Below are 17,719 nucleotides of genomic sequence, written 5' to 3'. Positions count from 1 at the left end.
GGCCCTAGGAGATGGAAGAACACAAAATGGAAGGGATCTTGACTCCCTGAATCACCTCTTGAAGGAGAGCCACTTGCTTGCCAACCAGGAACATGTATCTGAGACTATTAAGTGAGCAAGAAATAAATGTCTGTTACTTGAGACATTATACATTCTTGGGTCTCTTGTCAGCCTGCTCTAACACACAATAATTATCCATTATCAGAATGGATAAATTGCGATATAGTCATACAGTAGAATACAAGCTACAAAATTGAGTAGGGTTTCTTGTATCATCATGAATATGTCTCAATGTCTGGGGCCGGGCATGGTGGCTCACACCTGTCATCCTAACATTTTGGGAGGTTGAGGCTGGAGGATCGCTTGATCTCAGGAGTTCTAGACTAACCTGGGCAATGTGGTGAAATCTCATCTCTACAAAAAATAAAAAAATTAGCTGGACATTGTGGTGTGCACCTATAGTCCCAGCTACTTGGGAGGCTAAGATGGGAGGACTGCTTGGGTCCAGGAGATCGAGATGCTGCCATGAGCTGTGATCATGCTACTGCACTCCAGCCTGTGTGACACAGTGAGACTGTCTCAAAAAATATTAAAAAAAAAAAAATTCTGTACATCTCCTTAAAAGAGAACATTTTAGAAATTTACTCTTGCTTCATCTTGATTCCTCTCTCTCTTCTCATAGCAAACCCATTAGCAAGTCCTGTCTACCACCAACTACATTTTGAATCTGTTCACTGTACTTCTGCCATTCCAATCTAAGCCATCATTACCTCTTGCCTAGACTACAGTATCTTCCTAATTGGTTTCCTTCCACTTTCTTCTGGCTTGGATACACTCCACCTAACAGCTCTAGTTTTTAACATTGTAAATCAGACCTCATTCACCTGCTAAAGGCCCTCGGACTACGTCTCTGTGCTCATAACTCCTGCTAGCCTTAATAGCCTCCACCCTTGTTCTTTGACCATTCCCCTACTATACACACACCTTTCTGTTCCTTGAACCTACCAAGCTTATTGCCATCTTAAGGCATTTGCATTCACTGTTGCCTCTGCCTAGAATAGTTTCTTCCCCAGTTTTTGCAGGGGCTTCATTTCAATTGTAGGCTTAATTTTAGCAATCATAGCAGGTCTTAAATTTCACCTCAGAGGTATTTTCCATCTAAATTCACTTTCTTAACCCTGTGTAATTTTCTAAATAGCAAAGCAGACAAAATGTAGATTGAAATCTTAGTTGGCCAACTTGCTGCTCACTTAGAGGTATGGATTTCAAGGTATGAAATCAGTTATCATTCAACTTTTAATGTCTTCAAGCCTTCACTCTGGAAGGGACAGCCACAAGCAGTATACCATATCCATTATCTGGGATGATAAGAAGTAAAAATGAACTGAGATCAGGTGGAAGTTACCCACTCCTGAATTAGATAATCAGGACACCAGTGGCAGGAGGGGAATTAACAGAAGAACTAATATGCTTCCTACTTTACAACTTTTTATCAGCCTTAGAAATATATTGTCTTAGGGTTTTTACATCCACAGAGAATAAGCCTTCAAGTTTGTCTTGGATACCATGCTTTCCTTGTTCCGTGTTTCTGTATTTTCAGCTCACAAATTGAGATTTAATTTAAAGCACCTGCATGCTAAAATCCTAATTTCTGCATTAAAACTAGTTTTTATTATTTGCACGTGTAAGACATTTAAGAGTGGTAATAGAGTGATGAAGCAGAAAATGTGTTACATTGGAACAGTAATAAAATCAGTGGATAAATGTTTTTAATAATGTTTAATAAACTACATATTTAACAGAAAAGTTGTTAAAGCTAGAAGGTAAGGACATATTGAAGGAGAATCCTTTTTAAGTCCAATTTTAAGGGAATTCACTTTACATGTAAATAAAGCTGAAAATTCAGGAAAATTATTTTGAAGTTTTTCATCACTAACAATTTCTGGGAAACAAAGTTGATCCTATTTTCCCATAGAGGACCCATATTAAAATGTGAGATTATATTCCTATACTGGGATTCAGCATTCAAATAACTAGTCCCAACTTCAATGTCGCAGAACCCCCCCAAAATATATAACTATCCTAAAAATATATACTTTAAAATATAATTTATAGTTCTACTAAATGGGAATAAACATGGCACGCGTTAATTACAAAAGATACTTCACGTACTAGAAAGTGCACCTGTAAGAAAATAAATGACCTAAAACTAAAGCACTTAGGATAATAAACATCATTTTACTTCTATCTTTTAGAATGCTGCTAGGGAAATGGATGACACTTTTTTAAAAGTCCAAATATTTCAACTTTTTTTGGATACATTTTCCTGAAATAAGGGGAGGCATTCAGTCACCTCCATGCTACATGTGTTTCTTCAAAGAAAACATTTTCAAATGTAAGAGCTGACCTAATAGATGTCTCCTTCGTCTTCTCTTACCTTCTCAATTTACTTAAAGCTAAACTTGTAGGGGCTTCACATCAGATGAAAGGTCACTCTGCCTAGCACTTACTGGACTTGCTGTTATCAGAATGCTTTTTCGCTCATGAGAAAACTAGGAGCTACCTGGTCACTGGCACAAACTTACAAAAATCTTATAAAAACTGCTTTTGTCTGCTAAGTCGGTCAAAAGGAATGAGGATAAACTGATACTGGTTATTTACTGAGCAGAACGCTATTCAGTCTATTTGGAATGCTATCCTTAAAGGTACTTTTTCTCTATAAAGAAATCTAGTTAGATGAAATAAATCACAACTGTTTTCACTTCCTCGGGTTGGTTTCCTTTAGCTAGTTTGATGTATGGTAAATGGCTAGGTTAGGGTCATGTGTTAGGTTAACTAGAGGTTTGTGGAATATCTTATTAACAAGAGTATTTCAAGAAAAAACTAGTTAAGGGAAGCTGGTTACCAAATATCTAGTAGGACTGTTGGATAAAACCATCTAATCCTCCACTCTAACACTCATGATGGAGATGTTACAATAACAATCTGGAATCCAAAAGCCTTCCTAACCAGGTTAATATAGCACTTAAGAGTACTTGCTCCAGTTATCTAATCAGTGTTATTTTAGGAGGAGTTACTTTGGATTAATCCTTGATTTGGTGCCTTGGGGAAGACTGGGTGTGGTCTTTGGAACATCCTGTCTATTTAGGCACTGATTATGACTTCCTTGCAATCTCTGCCTCCCCCGGATTAAGGACTCCAGATACCACTGTTCCTGCTGCAGCTGCTGCTTCCTGTTTTCTAAGTGGCTTTGAGTAGCCGTTAGTTTCTGGGCTTGCTCAATTAGCTGCAGTAATTCCTTCTTGAACTGCTGGTTCTCTCTTTTGAGGCCACAGGAGTATTCAAAAATAGACCGCTCTGCTGCCAACTTCAAGGCCTGGGCTTTCTTATTAAGCTCTCTTCTTTTTCTCTTTCCCAGTAGCCTCCTGTCTGGCTCGCTCAGTTGTTTCTCCAGTAATCTTTTCTCCTGGAGGAGCTGGGCCTGTACTTCACGTGTCTTTGCAGCTGTCTCAGCTTGGACTTTCTTTTTCTCCTCCTGTAATGTCTGTATTTCTTTCTCCTGCTTTTCCTTTAATATAGCAATGTCCCTCATTGCCTGCAACTTCCGCTTCAAACTGGATTGGATATTTTCCTTTTGCAAGAGCGCTGTTTTAAGCACTGAAATTTGTTCTGCATATCTGGAGGCTGATTCTTGTCTTCTTCGTTCAATCTCTCCACTTTGTTGTAAATAGCTGTTCCATACCTTCTCAGGTTGCTTTGTGTACTCTTCAGTTTTGTTAGTCAGGTATTCCAGAAAGAACCTGTTTTCAGCCTGGACAAGTAACTTTTCTTGGTATAGCTCCCTGTATTCCTCCAGTAGCTGTTCCCGCTGGATTTGAGCTTGTTTTATATGCTTGTTCAGAACCGTCATTTCCGCCACTATCTTTTCTTTAAGGATTGTCTCCACCTTTGTTAGCTTCTCTGGCTTGACAAAATTATTTATTAGCCTATGATACGGTGGAAGGAGCCTTCTGGGGCCCTCAGCAAACCTGAAAGAACAAATGAGACATTCCTCTCTCAGTTGATGAAACTTTAGGAAGTGCACAACTGTCCTTTATTTATACCAGAGAATATTTCTGAGTACCCAGAATGTTCCAGACATTATGCAAGGTGAGGGGAATCCAGCTAGTGGTAAAAGATGACGGATTTAGCTCATCATTTACAACGTGCGTTCACCACAACCCTGGGAGGTACTATCTCAGTTTTAAAAAGAGAAAACAGGTTCAGAGAGTTTAAGTGAATTGCCCATGACTCACACCACTAGCAAGTGGCAGAGCCTGGGTATGAAAGCCAGATCTTATGACTTACTGAACACTGTTAGCAGCTACAAAGGGCCACAGAAACAGACTGGGTGGTTGCGAGTAGAAATACTTTTCTAAGCTCTTTCATCATCTTTCCTGAGTTTCTGAGAGCCCTTCAGTGAGAAGGAAGCTCCCCTCCAGTACCTATTCGCACCTGGAATCCAAGCATTCATCCTGAAGGTCACGGCAACTGCGTAGTTCACCGAGGGTGATTACCAAGGAATGAGCGCTAGCATCAGGAACCTGCGCCTGCAACTCGCGGGAACAACGTGCAAGTGCGGAAAACTCCCGTAGTTTATCCGTTCGGTGCTCAAAGGGTCTCGGTGCTGCCCAGCAACCCTGGAGGCTGCACCCTGCTCCAGTCCTGGCTGGTCCAGCCCTGAACTGTTTAACCGCCTCGGCTACCGAATAAACCCGAGCAGCCGGTCCTCCAGTGGCTCCGCTCCCCGCTCTCTGCGGGCTCGAAATGAGAGGCATGCGCCTCGTTTTCTTGCTGTGTGAGTCCTGCCCTCGGGACCCCATCTCTTCTCGCCTTCCCCCTGGGGCCAAAAGCCCTCCCAGGCTGCAGAGATCAGAGCCCTTTCCTAGCTCCCTTCAGCCTTCCTCTCGCTTGCTCAGCGCCCCCACTTCCTCGCCACTGTCACTAGTTGGCTCACCAGCCCTGCCCGATACTAAGAAGATGCCCTGGCAACTACCGCGCCCCTTCACGCTCCTTTCTGACGCTTTGGTTCTGTTTTCGTTCGCTGCCCAGAACATCGCGGAAGTTTCTCTAGCCATGCGGTGTCTCTATGGTCAGGTGGGCGGGGCCAGGAGGAAGATGGCGGCTCCCGCAGCTGCAGCTGAGCCCCAGGCTTCTGGGGGTCCGCGGCACCCAGTGTGTCTGTTGGTGTTGGGAATGGCGGGATCCGGGAAAACCACCTTTGTACAGGTGACGTACACAGCGTGGGTGTAGTAGGGGAGCGCAAAAGGTTGCCTCCGACAGGCGGAAGGCCAGGGAGAAAGGGAGGGAGGTCTCCGAGGATTTGGAGGGTATCGGCGCATGGGTTTCGGTCGTTTCCCATCAACTTTAGTTCCTTCCCCGGCAAAGCCTCCTCGGGCCCTAGCCAGGTTAATTAAGGCTGTCTTCTGTGCACCTTCAGTGCATACTCGGTCAGCTTACCACGTTGTACAGGAATTGTCTTGCTGATAAAATTGCCAGTTTCTCGAAGGCAGGGGCTTACAAGTAACTTTAGAGATTAATACAGTGCTAGCACACAGGTTTTGGTGAAGATTTGCCGAAGAATTATTTCTTGCACGCCTGTCATGTACCATTCACTGGGGATATAGCGAAAATTAGGTTGACAAGATTCATTCATGGGGCTAAATATTTAATGGAGGAGATAGAGAAAACCCACATACGAAGAATCAAAACAAGTAAACAAGTGACTATGAGTAGGGGAAGTTTTGTTAGATGGGTGATGAAGAAAGGTAGCATTTGAACTGAGAGTTGTATCTTGGTGGTGGATATAGTGGGTGGATATTTCAGGTAAAAGAAAATCTAAGTGCAAAACTCTTAAGGCATGGGTGGTAAAGGAAGTTCTCTCTTGTCCCCTCTTTGTCTCCTTCCAACCTTCTCCCCATATCTCTGCAGAGGCTCACAGGACACCTGCATGCCCAAGGCACTCCACCTTATGTGATCAACCTGGATCCAGCAGTACATGAAGTTCCCTTTCCTGCCAATATTGGTGAGTAAACCGGTAACATAACTTGTGTGAAGTGCTTTAAAGAGAATGGAAAAGGCCGGGCGCAGTGGCTCACCCCTGTAATCCCAGCACTTTGGGAGGTCGAGGCAGGTAGATGAAGAGGTCAGGAGTTCAAGACCAGCCTGGGCAAGATGGTGAAACCCCATCTCTACTAAAAATACAAAAAATTAGCCAGGCGCGGTGGCAGATGCCTGTAATTCCCGCTACTCGGGAGGCTGAGGCAGGAGAATTGCTTGAATCCGGGTGGCAGAGGTTGTAGTGAGCTAAGATAGCACCACTGCACTCCAGCCTAGGCAATAGAGTCAGACTCTCCAGCCTGCCAGTCTTCAGTGCCTTCTTTTTTGATGTTTTCTAAACTATCTACTTTCATTTCCTTTGGATTTGCTTGAGTTCCTAAACAGCTTAGGCTTTTTTTGTTGTTGTTGTTGTTGTTTTTTTTATAGAGTCTCTGTCACCCAGCAGGCCAGAGTGCAGTGGCGTGATTCACAGCTCACTGCAGCCTCAACATCCCAGGCTCAAGTGATCCTCCCACCTCAGCCTCCTGCCACCATGCTGGGCTAGTTTTGTTTTGTTTGGAGAGACAAGGCCTCTCTATGTTGCCCAGGCTGGTCTTGAACTCCTGGGCTCAAGTGATCCTCCTGCCTTGGCCTCCCAAAATGCTGGGATTACAGGTGTGAGCCACTGTGCCCAGCCTAATTCCTTTTTAAAAATCATGTCTGCATTGCCTTTGCATTGCGTTTGTTAGTAATAGGCAATTAGTAAGAAGCTTTTTTTCCCCCTTGATTTTTGCCTCCCTTTTTCTAGGCGTGTTTGACTTGTGTGAAACTTCTCACTTTGTGGAGACAAAACTCTCTACCATAACTTTAGAGCTCCTAGCCCTAACATTCTTCATGAATTACTTGACATTTATTCTTTGTAAGGAAGGAAACCAGTGTGAAAGTGGAGGTGGTAGAAGAGAATGCTGACAAGAGAAGGCTAGAAGGCCAGTTTCACTTTCCTGCTGGTAGGGAATGTGCATGTATTACATTCCAGTTAATTCTTTTCTTTCTCCTCAGATATTCGTGACACTGTAAAGTATAAAGAAGTCATGAAACAGTATCCTTTTCCATCTACTTTGGTCTTGACTCATTCCTGGCTTCGTTTCTGTGTATTTTGTGGCTTGAAAGAGTGTTTTTGCCTTTTCCCTGTGAAATATACAAGCAAAAGGATGGAAGCTGATTGTGGCAGAGGTAGGTGATCAGAAATATTATTTCAGCTTGAGATTTTAGTTTTTTTACTGTCTCCCCAGATGGCAGGCTGTTGTAATTAAAGAGCAGAGAGTAGGACAGGATAACTGACAGCTACCTGGGTCCCACAAGGTAGTATTTTGCCTTGGAGGATCATCTGTTGGTCACCACCTCTTTAGACTGGGAAACTCAGAAATGAGTGGGTTTAGTTGGATTAACTCTTAGTAAATTGCTGTGTGAAATGTGTACTCTGCTTAATTTGTTTATGAGGATCAGAGCCGGAGGTGTTATACAGGTGGCCTTCATGGCCAATGCTAGGGAGCTGTCACTGCCTGATGCACCTGTATTACATTTTGGTCACTTTGCTTTCTTCATTTTGCCTGGCCATTCCTAAAGTCATAAATGAGTGAGCCAGACCTTGATACTGAATGTTTCCCTGTGTGGTTAAGTTTGTGTGGTAGTCACGGATTAGGTTGCCAATATTCATTAATGGAACACTAATTTCATAATGCTGTTTTGTGTGAATGATAGCCTGGGTGTGAACTTTATAATCTAATCTATAAGCGATTTCAGTCCTCAACTTGGTGTCTAGATATGGACTTGGACCCAATGGCGGCATAGTGACCTCACTCAATCTCTTTGCTACCAGATTTGATCAGGTATGTCTGTCTTTAATATATCAATATGGCTGTGTAAAAATCTGTGACTCTTAAATTCCTTAGCTTGATCACATTGATAAAGAAAAGCGGCAAACCTGCACATAAATACAGAAAATAAGTAGACATTTTGTCAGACAGAGAAGTAGACTATGAGAAGGTGATCAGTATTGTCAGACACTTCACATTTAATATTTGTGACAGCTAACAAAAATCTAAAAGACCTGGGTTATTTTCTTGACATGTTCTTTGCTTGTGGTATTACCCTGAAGCTGGGATGGGGATATTTGGGAGTGGGATGGACTAGCAGTCATGGAATGGAAAAATGATGGGGCATTTTACTTGTGATAAATATTTGTCATTCTTTAGGTTTTCTTTGTCACCTATTTCTATAAGAGTGTTTTATAATCATTGTTTTTTTCACTCTGATGTTAAGCCATGAGACAGGCTGTTAACATTTTGACAAGAGATACTACTTGACATTGACAGATCAAAGTCTTCCGCTTCTCAGGTCCTTGGATTGTGCCCCGAGGTGGTATTGGAGTGCTGCTGATGTGGCTGTGTTGCTTTAGCTCAGTCTGTTTATTCCTTGTTGTCTTTTTTTTTTTTTTTTTTTTTTTTGAGACGGAGTCTCGCGCTGTCACCCAGGCTGGAGTGCAGTGGCCGGATTTCAGCTCACTGCAAGCTCCGCCTCCCGGGTTCACACCATTCTCCTGCCTCAGCCTCCCGAGTAGCTGGGACTACAGGCGCCCGCCACCTCACCCGGCTAATTTTTTGTATTTTTTAGTAGAGACGGAGTTTCACCGTGTTAACCAGCATGGTCTCGATCTCCTGACCTCGTGATCCGCCCGTCTCGGCCTCCCAAAGTGCTGGGATTACAGGCTTGAGCCACCGCGCCCAGCCTATTCCTTGTTGTCTTAAGATTGCAAACGTTCAGTAGGTGATTGAGGGATTCAGTAGGTGATAGTGCCTGTGAGGTATGCCACCCTGGAGAGGGCTCTGTGATTTTGTGTTGAAATCAGAATTTGTTGTCATTAATATCTTTTTCTTTTAGGTGATGAAATTTATTGAGAAGGCCCAGAACATGTCTAAGTAAGTGATTTCAGTAACACCCATTTATTTCTCTGTAGTTGACATATTTCTAGGCTTCATGGAGGATCTGGGATACCATCAGCCTCTGAAAGGATATAGATTGAGATGAAACCATTCCTCCCATTCTTCTTCCTCTGTTCCACACTTACCCCAGCCCTAAGCAACCAGATGTTTCCCAAGAGATTTACATTCTGGTTTTGTGTCTTTCATTTTAAATGCATTGTGTTTCTATAAAAGTTTCCCCTGTGATCATTTGCAGCAACTCATGGTCTGCTGTTCCTGCCCATTAGCGTGAATATTGGTCATTGAACAAAGTCTAAGGGATCATCATGTGCAGTTTAAGGGCAATATGAGGAAGTTAGATTTGGCAGTGTGCAGAGGTTATTCCAGTCTTGGATAACCAGATGTTTATTGTCTTATATGATGGAATATCCTTCAGCATAACACAAATGTAACACTTCTTTAATGATCTTTCTTGACATAGATATGTGTTGATTGACACACCCGGACAGATTGAAGTATTCACTTGGTCAGCTTCTGGGACAATTATCACTGAGGCCCTTGTGAGTATTCTAGGACTTGCTACTGAGAATAGCTAGAGGGGCTAGACTGGATGAGCATTTATTTCCAATTGCCTTGGACTTTATATGGGAGGGAGTTGTAGAAGCTCTGCACACCCTGACTAAAGTGGTTTCCCCTTGTTAAGGATGGTGGAAAAAGTTTGAGAACAGGTCATGAGCCCTCTGACCAAGGCTTTGATTATTTTGTGGCTTTAGGCATCCTCATTTCCAACAGTTGTCATCTATGTAATGGACACATCGAGAAGTACCAACCCAGTGACCTTCATGTCCAACATGCTCTATGCCTGCAGGTAATTGATTATTGGTGGGGACAGTGTTCCATCAAGGTATAAGGCCTTTTTCTCCTCTTCTTCCTCTTTTTAAAATTTTTTAAAAATCTGATTGCTTACCCCTGCGTTTGTGCTCATTCAGATTTGCTCTTCAGTTGAGTGGCTGTGAGTTGGGGAAGGTCAGAGGAGAAAAGAGGCATATGTGCTATTGGCATTCTCTCTCAGTACCCTCTTTCCTCCCTTGTTGTTACAAAAAGGTGATGTATGAATATGAGCTGTCTGATAGTTGTTCCCAGTTGAATAAAATCCAAGTCTAAAGATAATAAAGTCCTCTGGGCCGAGTCTGTCGTCCCAACACTTGGGAGGCCAAAGTGGGAGGATCGTTTGAGCTTGGGAATTTGAGACCAGGCTGGGCAACATAGCAAGACTGTGTCTCTATAAAAAAATTAAAAAAATTAGCCAGCGTGGTGGCATGCCCCTGTAGTCCCAGCTACTTGGGAGGCTGATGCGGGAGGATTGCTTGAGCTCAGGTGGTTGAGGCTGTATTGAGCCAGATTGTGCCATTGCACTCCAGCCTGGGGCAACAAGAACCTGTCTCAAAAAAAAAAAAAAAAAAAAGAATAGAGTCCTCTGGCCTAAATGATGATGCTGGTAGAGTGAAATTGTAACATGAGGAGATAGCATGAATAAGAAGATTTATCCATAATTCTAAAATGCACAGGTGGCCAGGCATGGTAGCTCATGCCTATAATCCCAGCACTTGGGGAGGCTGTGGTGGAAGGATTGCCTGAGCCCAGGAGTTTGAGACTAGCCTGGGCACCATGGTCAAACCCCATCTCTACAAAATATACAAAACATTAGCCAGGCATGGTGGTGTGTGCCTGTAATCCCAGCTACCTGGGAGGCAGAGGTGGGAGGATTGCTTGAGCCTGGGAGGCCAAGGCTGCAGAGCTGTGATGATGTCACTGCACTCCAGCCTGGGCAACAGAGTGAGACCCTGTCTCAAAAAAATAAAAGGCACAGGTTTGCCCCGCAGAGGAAGGACATGCCTCACTGGATTATATTAGTGCATTAAGACTGAGGAGTGGCCAGGCAGGGTGGCTCACACCTGTAATCCCAGCACTTTGGGAGGCCGAGGTGGGGGGATCATGAGGTCAGGAGATCGAGACCACGGTGAAACCCCGTCTCTACTAAAAATACAAAAAATTAGCCGGGCAGGGTGGTGGGCGCCTGTAGTCTCAGCTGCTAGGGAGGCTGAGGCAGGAGAATGGCATGAACCCAGGAGGTGGAGCTTGCAGTGAGCCGAGATCGCACCACTGCACTCCAGCCTGGGCGACAGAGCAAGACTCCGTCTCAAAAAAAAAAAAAAAAAAAAAAAGACTGAGAAGCAAGGCAAGGCAGACAGTTATTAAAGCTGAGAGAATTTAATTTTGAGGGTGCACAAATGTCATCACCAACATTTGTCTCTTCTGATATGACAAGGGATGTCCCTTTGTGTTGGATGCAAGAAATCTTGATCCAAATAGAAATCTGAAGATTGACAGCATTATTTCATTTTCATATTAATTGTTTGTTTATTTATATTTTTTTGAGACAGAGTCTTGCTCTGTCACCCAGGCTTGAGTACAATGGCACGATCTCACCTTACTGCCATTTCCACCTTCTGGGCTCAGGTGATTCTCCTGCCTCAGCCTCCCGAGTAGTCACTATGCTTAGCTAATTTTGTATTTTTAGTAGAGTCGGGGTTTCACCGTGTTGGCCAGGCTGGTCTCAAACTCCTGACCTCAAGTGATCTGCCCGCCTTGGCCTCCCAAAGAGCTGGGAATACAGGCATGAGCCACTGTGCCTGGCCCATTTTCATATTAATTGTTTAAAAGAAAATTATTTGATTTGCCTGATGGTGGTAATCATTTCTTTACAAAAATATATATTATTTATTTATTTATTTTTAGAGGTGGGGTCTCGCCACGTTGCCTAGACTGGTTTTGAACTTGTGGGCTCAGGCAGTCCTCCCAGCTTGGCCTCCCAAAGTGCTGGGATTACAGGCATGAGCCAACACCCCCAGCTGGTAATCATTTCGTGATGTAAACATACAGTTGACCCTTGAACAATTTGGGGGTTAGAGGAGCCAACCCCTGCGGAGTGGAAGACCTGACTATAACTTTGACTCCCCCCAAACTTCATTACTAAAGGTCTGCTGTTTGGAAACCTTGCTGGTAACGTAAACAGTAAATTAGCACACATTATATATATTATATGTATTATATGCTGTATTCATATAATAAGCTAGAGAAAATAAGGGGAAGATATATTAACTATTGATTAAGTGAAGTGGCTCATCATAAAACTCGTCATCCTAATCATCTTCACTTTGAGTAGTCTAAGAGTAGGAGTTGGTTTTGCTGTCTTGGGGTGGCAGAGGTGGAAGAAAAGTAAATCTCACAGTTCAAACCTATGTTGTTTAAGGGTCAACTGTGTATCAAAATATCCCTTTGTACACCTTAAATATACATATAATTTTTATTTGTCAACCATACCTCAATAAAGGTGGGGGTAGAAACATTTTTAAATGTTACTTTACAGATTGAAAAAAGTTTTCATGTTCTTTTCCCACCTTACTGAGGTACAATTGACAAATAAAAATTGTATATATTTACATGTTGTTTGTAAAGAATAAAGGAGATAATACATATAAAGGTGCTTATTAGCACAGTGCCTAGACTATACAGATTGAGCATCCCATATCCAAAAATTTGAAATCTGAAATGCTCCAAAATCTGAGACTTTTTGAACACTGACATGACACTCAGAGGAAATGGTTATTGGAGGATTTTGGATTTTCGGATTTGGGATGCTCAACCAATAAGTATTTACAAATGTTCCAAAATCTGAAATTGAAAACACTTCTGGTCCCAAGTATTTCAGATAAGAAATTCTCAACCTGTAATACATATTCAATAAATGTTCATTTCCTTCTCTGAAAAATGCCAGTTTGGTAAAAAGCAAAACAAAAACAAGTTCAATATTAAGGCATTATTACTTCAAACGAGAGTGAGAGTTCGTGTGTTGTTTCTGGGTGGTGGTGGTTTTCCTGTTGGGAGAGACTATATGAGTGTTATGTAAAAATGGATGACTACTTTTTAGATTCTGAACTCATTCCCCTTCTCTTACTTAGCCCGACATACTGACACTGGACAAGCAAGAGCTTATGTGCTTTTACTAATAACTTCTCAATGTTTGGTTTTTCAGCATCTTGTACAAAACCAAGCTGCCTTTCATTGTGGTCATGAATAAAGTAAGTGTATTCTTCCTGTTGTGATTCACCATTTTTCATCAGAACCTTGTGGTTGGAAGGTTTGGGTGGGTGAGAAAGATTTTTTCAGATGCTGGAGACCAGATTCAGGCTTTACTGAAACAAATTCATAGGCACTTCGAGAAAATGAATCAACCAAATTGAATGAGCAGTTATTACCAACTCTTGTCTAAAATTATTTTAGGCTAGGTAGAGTAGCACTTCAACCATAGTGTGTAGATTATCCCTCAGAGTCAAGACTGTGTAATTACGAGAGGGACAGCTAGTGTACTGGAAGTGGCAAATTAAAAAACACTAAACTTCTCTGTTGGTTGATGGCTAGGATGCAGGAGACATTTTGACTTCAGAGCCTAGAATGTGCTGGTGTCCATTCTGGCCCTGGTTACTTGGCAGTGGATGGTAGAGGGTGAACCAAGAGAATATATATCTTCATTTAGTTACACTGACTACACAATGATCGTGGTTCTTTGTGGCTTGTTGCAGTGGAGGGGGAAATAGAAGCAGAGAAAGAAAATATATGGATGATACGCTCTTTGCTGTCACCACTTAATTAAAAGAATAAATTTTGTGTTTGTTGTCTCTGGTTGCTCATAATTGACTTCTCTCTGGTACAGACTGACATCATTGACCACAGCTTTGCAGTGGAATGGATGCAGGATTTTGAGGCTTTCCAAGATGCCTTAAATCAAGAGACTACATATGTCAGTAACCTGACTCGTTCAATGAGCCTGGTGTTAGATGAGTTTTACAGCTCACTCAGGGTAAATTTTCTCTCCTGTTCACACTGACAGCCTCTCCAGATAACCTGTTAACCCATAGGACTGGCTTTGAACCTGGCTGAGAAAGGAAGCTTATTACCTACTGAAAAGTAACTTTTAAAGCATTGCTTATTAAAAATTGTGGAGTGTACAAGAAGAATAAGATAGGGACCCTAACTTCAGAGTTTATAGTCTATTTGGGAGAGAAGGCTACACACAGAATTAAAACAGATGATATAGTAAGTACCTTAAGAAAGATTGGAAGTTGGGTGGCAGATCGAAATGACAGATTTTGGAGGATATAGCATTAGAGGTATGCTTTGAAGAAGGGTAAGATTTATGTAGGCAAAGGCAGAGTGAGTTAATTGCCCAAGCAAAGGCATAGACAAAGCAGAAAGTGATTTGGTTTGGTTTGTTAGGGAATAGATAATAAGTCCTGTTAATTGTTCAGTCCTAATTGTATCTTTTTTTTTTTTCTTCTTTTTTCCTTTTGGAGAGAGGATCTTGCTTTGTTTTACCCAGGCCAGAGTGTAGTGACAGGATCACAGCTCACTGCAGCCTTGACCTTCTGGTCTCAAGGGATCCTCCTGACTCAGCTACCAAGCAGCTAAGACTATAGGCACGTGCGGTATACCATACCCAGCTAATTTTTTACATTTTGTAGAGACTGGGATCTCGCTATGTTCCCCAGGCTGGTCTTGAATGCTTGGCCTCAAGTGTACCTCCTGCCTCAGTCTCCCACAGTACTGGGAGTACAGGCATGGGCCACTGCACTCAGGCCATATCTTTCTTTGTCAATTTTTTTATTTTCCATGGACTTATTTCTGTGACTTTTGACTAGGTGTGCTGTTCTTTTTTAGCCTGGCTTTTTGCCAAAGACTTCTCAAAGCATACACCTCTCTTACTAAGATTTTATGACATTTGAACAAGTGAATATACTTCATTAAAAAATATGTGGCATTGATGATGCTTTTTGGCAGGTGGTGGGTGTCTCTGCTGTTCTGGGCACTGGATTAGATGAACTCTTCGTGCAAGTTACCAGTGCTGCCGAAGAATATGAAAGGTGAGGATAGAGGAAAATTCTATTGATGACATTCTTAATAACCTACAATTCTGATATGAAAGCAGTTTTTCCAGGAGAAGCGTTAAGTTTTCATGATGGATATATTATATTTGCCTTGCATATCTATTGAATCAGATCACACGTAGGGGTAACAAGTTCCCTTTAACTTTTTTTTTTTTAATGGAAGTATAAATCTTCATTGTATTGAGTGATTAAGAGCAGGGATCATCAGACTTTTCTGTAAAGAGCTAAATAATAGATATCTCAGGCTTTGTGGACCATACAGTCTCTGTTGCAACTGCTGAAGTCTGCCATTGTAGGACAAAAGCGTCCTTAGACAATTCGTAAATGAATGGGCGTGGGTTACAGTAAAACATCATTTATGAAAACAGGCAGTAGGCGGGATTTGGCACTAAGGTTGTTGTGAAGACTGAGAAAACATGTATATAGCACTTATCACAATTGCTGACATATAGTAAGCATATTTTATAATAAATGTTATAACTGTTGTCATTGTTAATACTGGGATTCCATTTAACTAAAGGAAAGTGGAGTCAGAGTCCTGTACACTTCCCTTAGGCCTGTGGCACGATAGCCGGCTTATTAGCGTGTGTCTTTGGCTTCATATTTTGCAAGATCCTAACAACCATGTTTTGGTTTTCAGACACGTTATTTTGATTTTGATTCATTAGACACAGGGGTATTATCAAAACCTTAGGATAGACTCTTCTCTGTATCCTTTCACTGTTAGTGTTCAAGTAAAGCACATAATTGTATGTTGCATATCCTGAGCTCAACAGGCTTATCTTTTACTTATCTCAGCCTTTTATCTCAAATGAATGATGAGTTCATCAGTCATGTTCTCACCAGTATTAATCTTTCCAGCCCAGCAGTCAGGATTGTGTCTCCTGGTTCCAAGGTGGGAGCGGGCACCTTGGCTTTTAATTCCATTGGGTAGACTCTATCAGTGACTAAGATTTGTTACATCTGATGTTGAATGAAGTCAGATATTTTATTATTGTCAGAGTCTTAGGAAAACAGAGGACATAAGGGATGTGGAGAGTGAGTAGGATAGATGATTAAGCAAAGGAATTTAGAAAGTGTTTCTCTTTACAGGGAGTATCGTCCTGAATATGAACGTCTGAAAAAATCACTGGTAAGAAGGGAGGCTGTTTGTATATTTTAGAAGGGCCATTAAAAAAACCCAGCTCAATCCTGATGACATAAGTGCTTTTGTTTTGGTTATTAATGTATCTTTTATTTAACTAAAAAAGTTTTTTGTAGCTTTATTGAGGTACAATTGACTAATGAAATTTCAGTGTATCTTCTAAATACTTGTTAATTTAAATTTGTACATTTGTATGTATGTTGTCTGGGTGCAGAAAGGCTCCTTAATGTTTCTTCCCTCTCAGAGGTCAATTTAAAACTAGTTGTAGAATTTTGTATAGAGTATAGTGGTGATTCACAACTCCTTTTTTCGTTGTTGAGAAAGGGTCTCACTCTGTCACCCAGGCCAGAGTGCAGTGGCATGATCACGGCTCACTGCAGCCTCAACCTTTTGAAAGGCTTAAGCAATCCTCCCATCTCAGCCACCCGAGTAGCTAGGACAACATGTATATACCACATGCCTGGCTAAATTTATTTTGTAAATTTTTGTACAGACAAGGTCTCACTATGTTTTCCAGGCTGGTCTCAAATTCCTGAGCTCCTGCGATCCTCCCTGCTGGGCCTCCTGTAGTACTAGGATTACAGGCTGAGCCACCATGCCCAGCCTTCTCTTATCCCAAATGATTGAGTGTCCTGCTTCCATAGGCTCATTGGATCCCTTGTCTTTGAGCCTTCCTGCTATGTCTACTTCAGGTTTTTGTGTTTTTTCCCATATAATAAATTTTATTATATCTTTTGTTTTTTCATTTTGTAGGCTGGGGATGAATAAAAAGAGTAATGCTTTCTATCTAGGCATTTTGCCTAACCAGTTGAAATGTTCCAGTTTAATTAACAGAGCAGGAGATCCACCCTGGACTGAACTCAACACTTTGGAATTGAGGGTTTTTTTGAAATCTTTTTGTGTTCAGTTTCTGAATCCTTTAAATCAGTCTGCAGAGCTCTCTAGTCTGAACTTCTGCTGTAACCCAGGTCCACGCTACTTAGTGTTTCTGTCCCTATACCGGACGTCCCTTATCTGCATCAGTTTTTATGTAGCCTCTAGTATTTGTATAATTCTTCGTCTCCACTGAGAAGTCTGGCATCTAATTTGGGACTCCTTTTTGAATATGATGACATTTTTCTCTATATATACAGGCCAGTGCAGAGAGCCAACAGCAGAGAGAACAACTGGAACGCCTTCGAAAAGATATGGGTTCTGTAGCCTTGGATGCAGGGACTGCCAAAGGTATTGGAGGGTTTCTTGGTGTTAGGTACTAAAAAAAGGTTACACTTACTTATTTCTTTTTTTTTTTTTTTGAGACCGAGTTTCGCTCTTGTTGCCCAGGCTGGAGTCTCAGCTCACCGCAACCTCTGCTTCCCAGGTTCGAGTGATTCTCCTGCCTCAGCCTTACTGAGTAGCTGGGATTACAGGCATGCGCCGCCACCCCTGGTTAATTTTGTTTTGTTTTTTTTTTTTTGAGACGGAGTCTCGCTCTGTGGCCCAGGCTGGAGTGCAATGGCTGGATCTCAGCT

At 42.0% G+C, this 17,719-nt stretch overlaps 2 protein-coding genes and 1 non-coding gene across 11 annotated transcripts in view; 1 reads left to right on the top strand and 2 right to left on the bottom strand.

Annotated features, from left to right (window-relative positions):
- Window positions 1–1,764: 1,764 nt before the first annotated feature.
- Window positions 1,765–5,120, bottom strand: CCDC121 (coiled-coil domain containing 121). 2 transcript variants are annotated; one of them, XM_001099612.5, is made up of 2 exons: window positions 4,495–5,120; window positions 1,765–4,028 (listed from the first exon to the last, which is right to left on the bottom strand). In XM_001099612.5, the coding sequence occupies exons 1-2, from the start codon at window positions 4,860–4,862 to the stop codon at window positions 3,074–3,076; spliced, it is 1,323 nt and encodes a 440-aa protein (XP_001099612.2). In that variant the 5' UTR covers window positions 4,863–5,120; the 3' UTR covers window positions 1,765–3,073. The 2 variants fall into 2 exon arrangements, with proteins under 2 accessions (XP_001099612.2, XP_028687664.1); XM_028831831.2 differs by having other exon boundaries at window positions 4,485–5,097.
- GPN1 (GPN-loop GTPase 1) overlaps window positions 4,272–17,719 on the top strand; it is a 21,660-nt gene continuing 8,212 nt past the window's right edge. The window contains exons 1-13 of one of the 8 annotated variants that reach the window (XM_077959832.1): window positions 4,272–4,306; window positions 5,495–5,548; window positions 5,973–6,064; window positions 7,138–7,177; window positions 7,901–7,967; window positions 9,019–9,056; window positions 9,541–9,619; window positions 9,833–9,927; window positions 13,156–13,201; window positions 13,834–13,980; window positions 14,958–15,040; window positions 16,157–16,196; window positions 17,342–17,432. In XM_077959832.1, the coding sequence (XP_077815958.1) occupies window positions 4,287–4,306; window positions 5,495–5,548; window positions 5,973–6,064; window positions 7,138–7,177; window positions 7,901–7,967; window positions 9,019–9,056; window positions 9,541–9,619; window positions 9,833–9,927; window positions 13,156–13,201; window positions 13,834–13,980; window positions 14,958–15,040; window positions 16,157–16,196; window positions 17,342–17,432 (892 nt within the window). In that variant the 5' untranslated portion in view covers window positions 4,272–4,286. Of the gene's footprint in view, window positions 4,307–4,352; window positions 4,814–5,148; window positions 5,269–5,494; window positions 5,549–5,970; window positions 6,065–7,137; window positions 7,312–7,872; window positions 7,968–9,018; window positions 9,057–9,540; window positions 9,620–9,832; window positions 9,928–13,155; window positions 13,202–13,833; window positions 13,981–14,957; window positions 15,041–16,156; window positions 16,197–17,341; window positions 17,433–17,719 lie in introns of those variants that run through there. The other 7 variants (XM_077959834.1, XM_015111986.3, XM_077959831.1 and 4 more) reach the window with 7 other exon arrangements.
- LOC114672020 (small nucleolar RNA SNORA36 family) lies at window positions 16,954–17,082 on the bottom strand. Its single transcript, XR_003722221.1, has one exon. It is a non-coding gene; the product is annotated as a small nucleolar RNA SNORA36 family (small nucleolar RNA).

The sequence above is a fragment of the Macaca mulatta genome, chromosome 13, assembly GCF_049350105.2.
Source record: "Macaca mulatta isolate MMU2019108-1 chromosome 13, T2T-MMU8v2.0, whole genome shotgun sequence".
NCBI classification, from domain to species: Eukaryota; Metazoa; Chordata; class Mammalia; order Primates; family Cercopithecidae; genus Macaca; species Macaca mulatta.
Note: the sequence above shows the minus strand (reverse complement) of the source record. Positions and strands in the feature narration are given on the sequence as shown.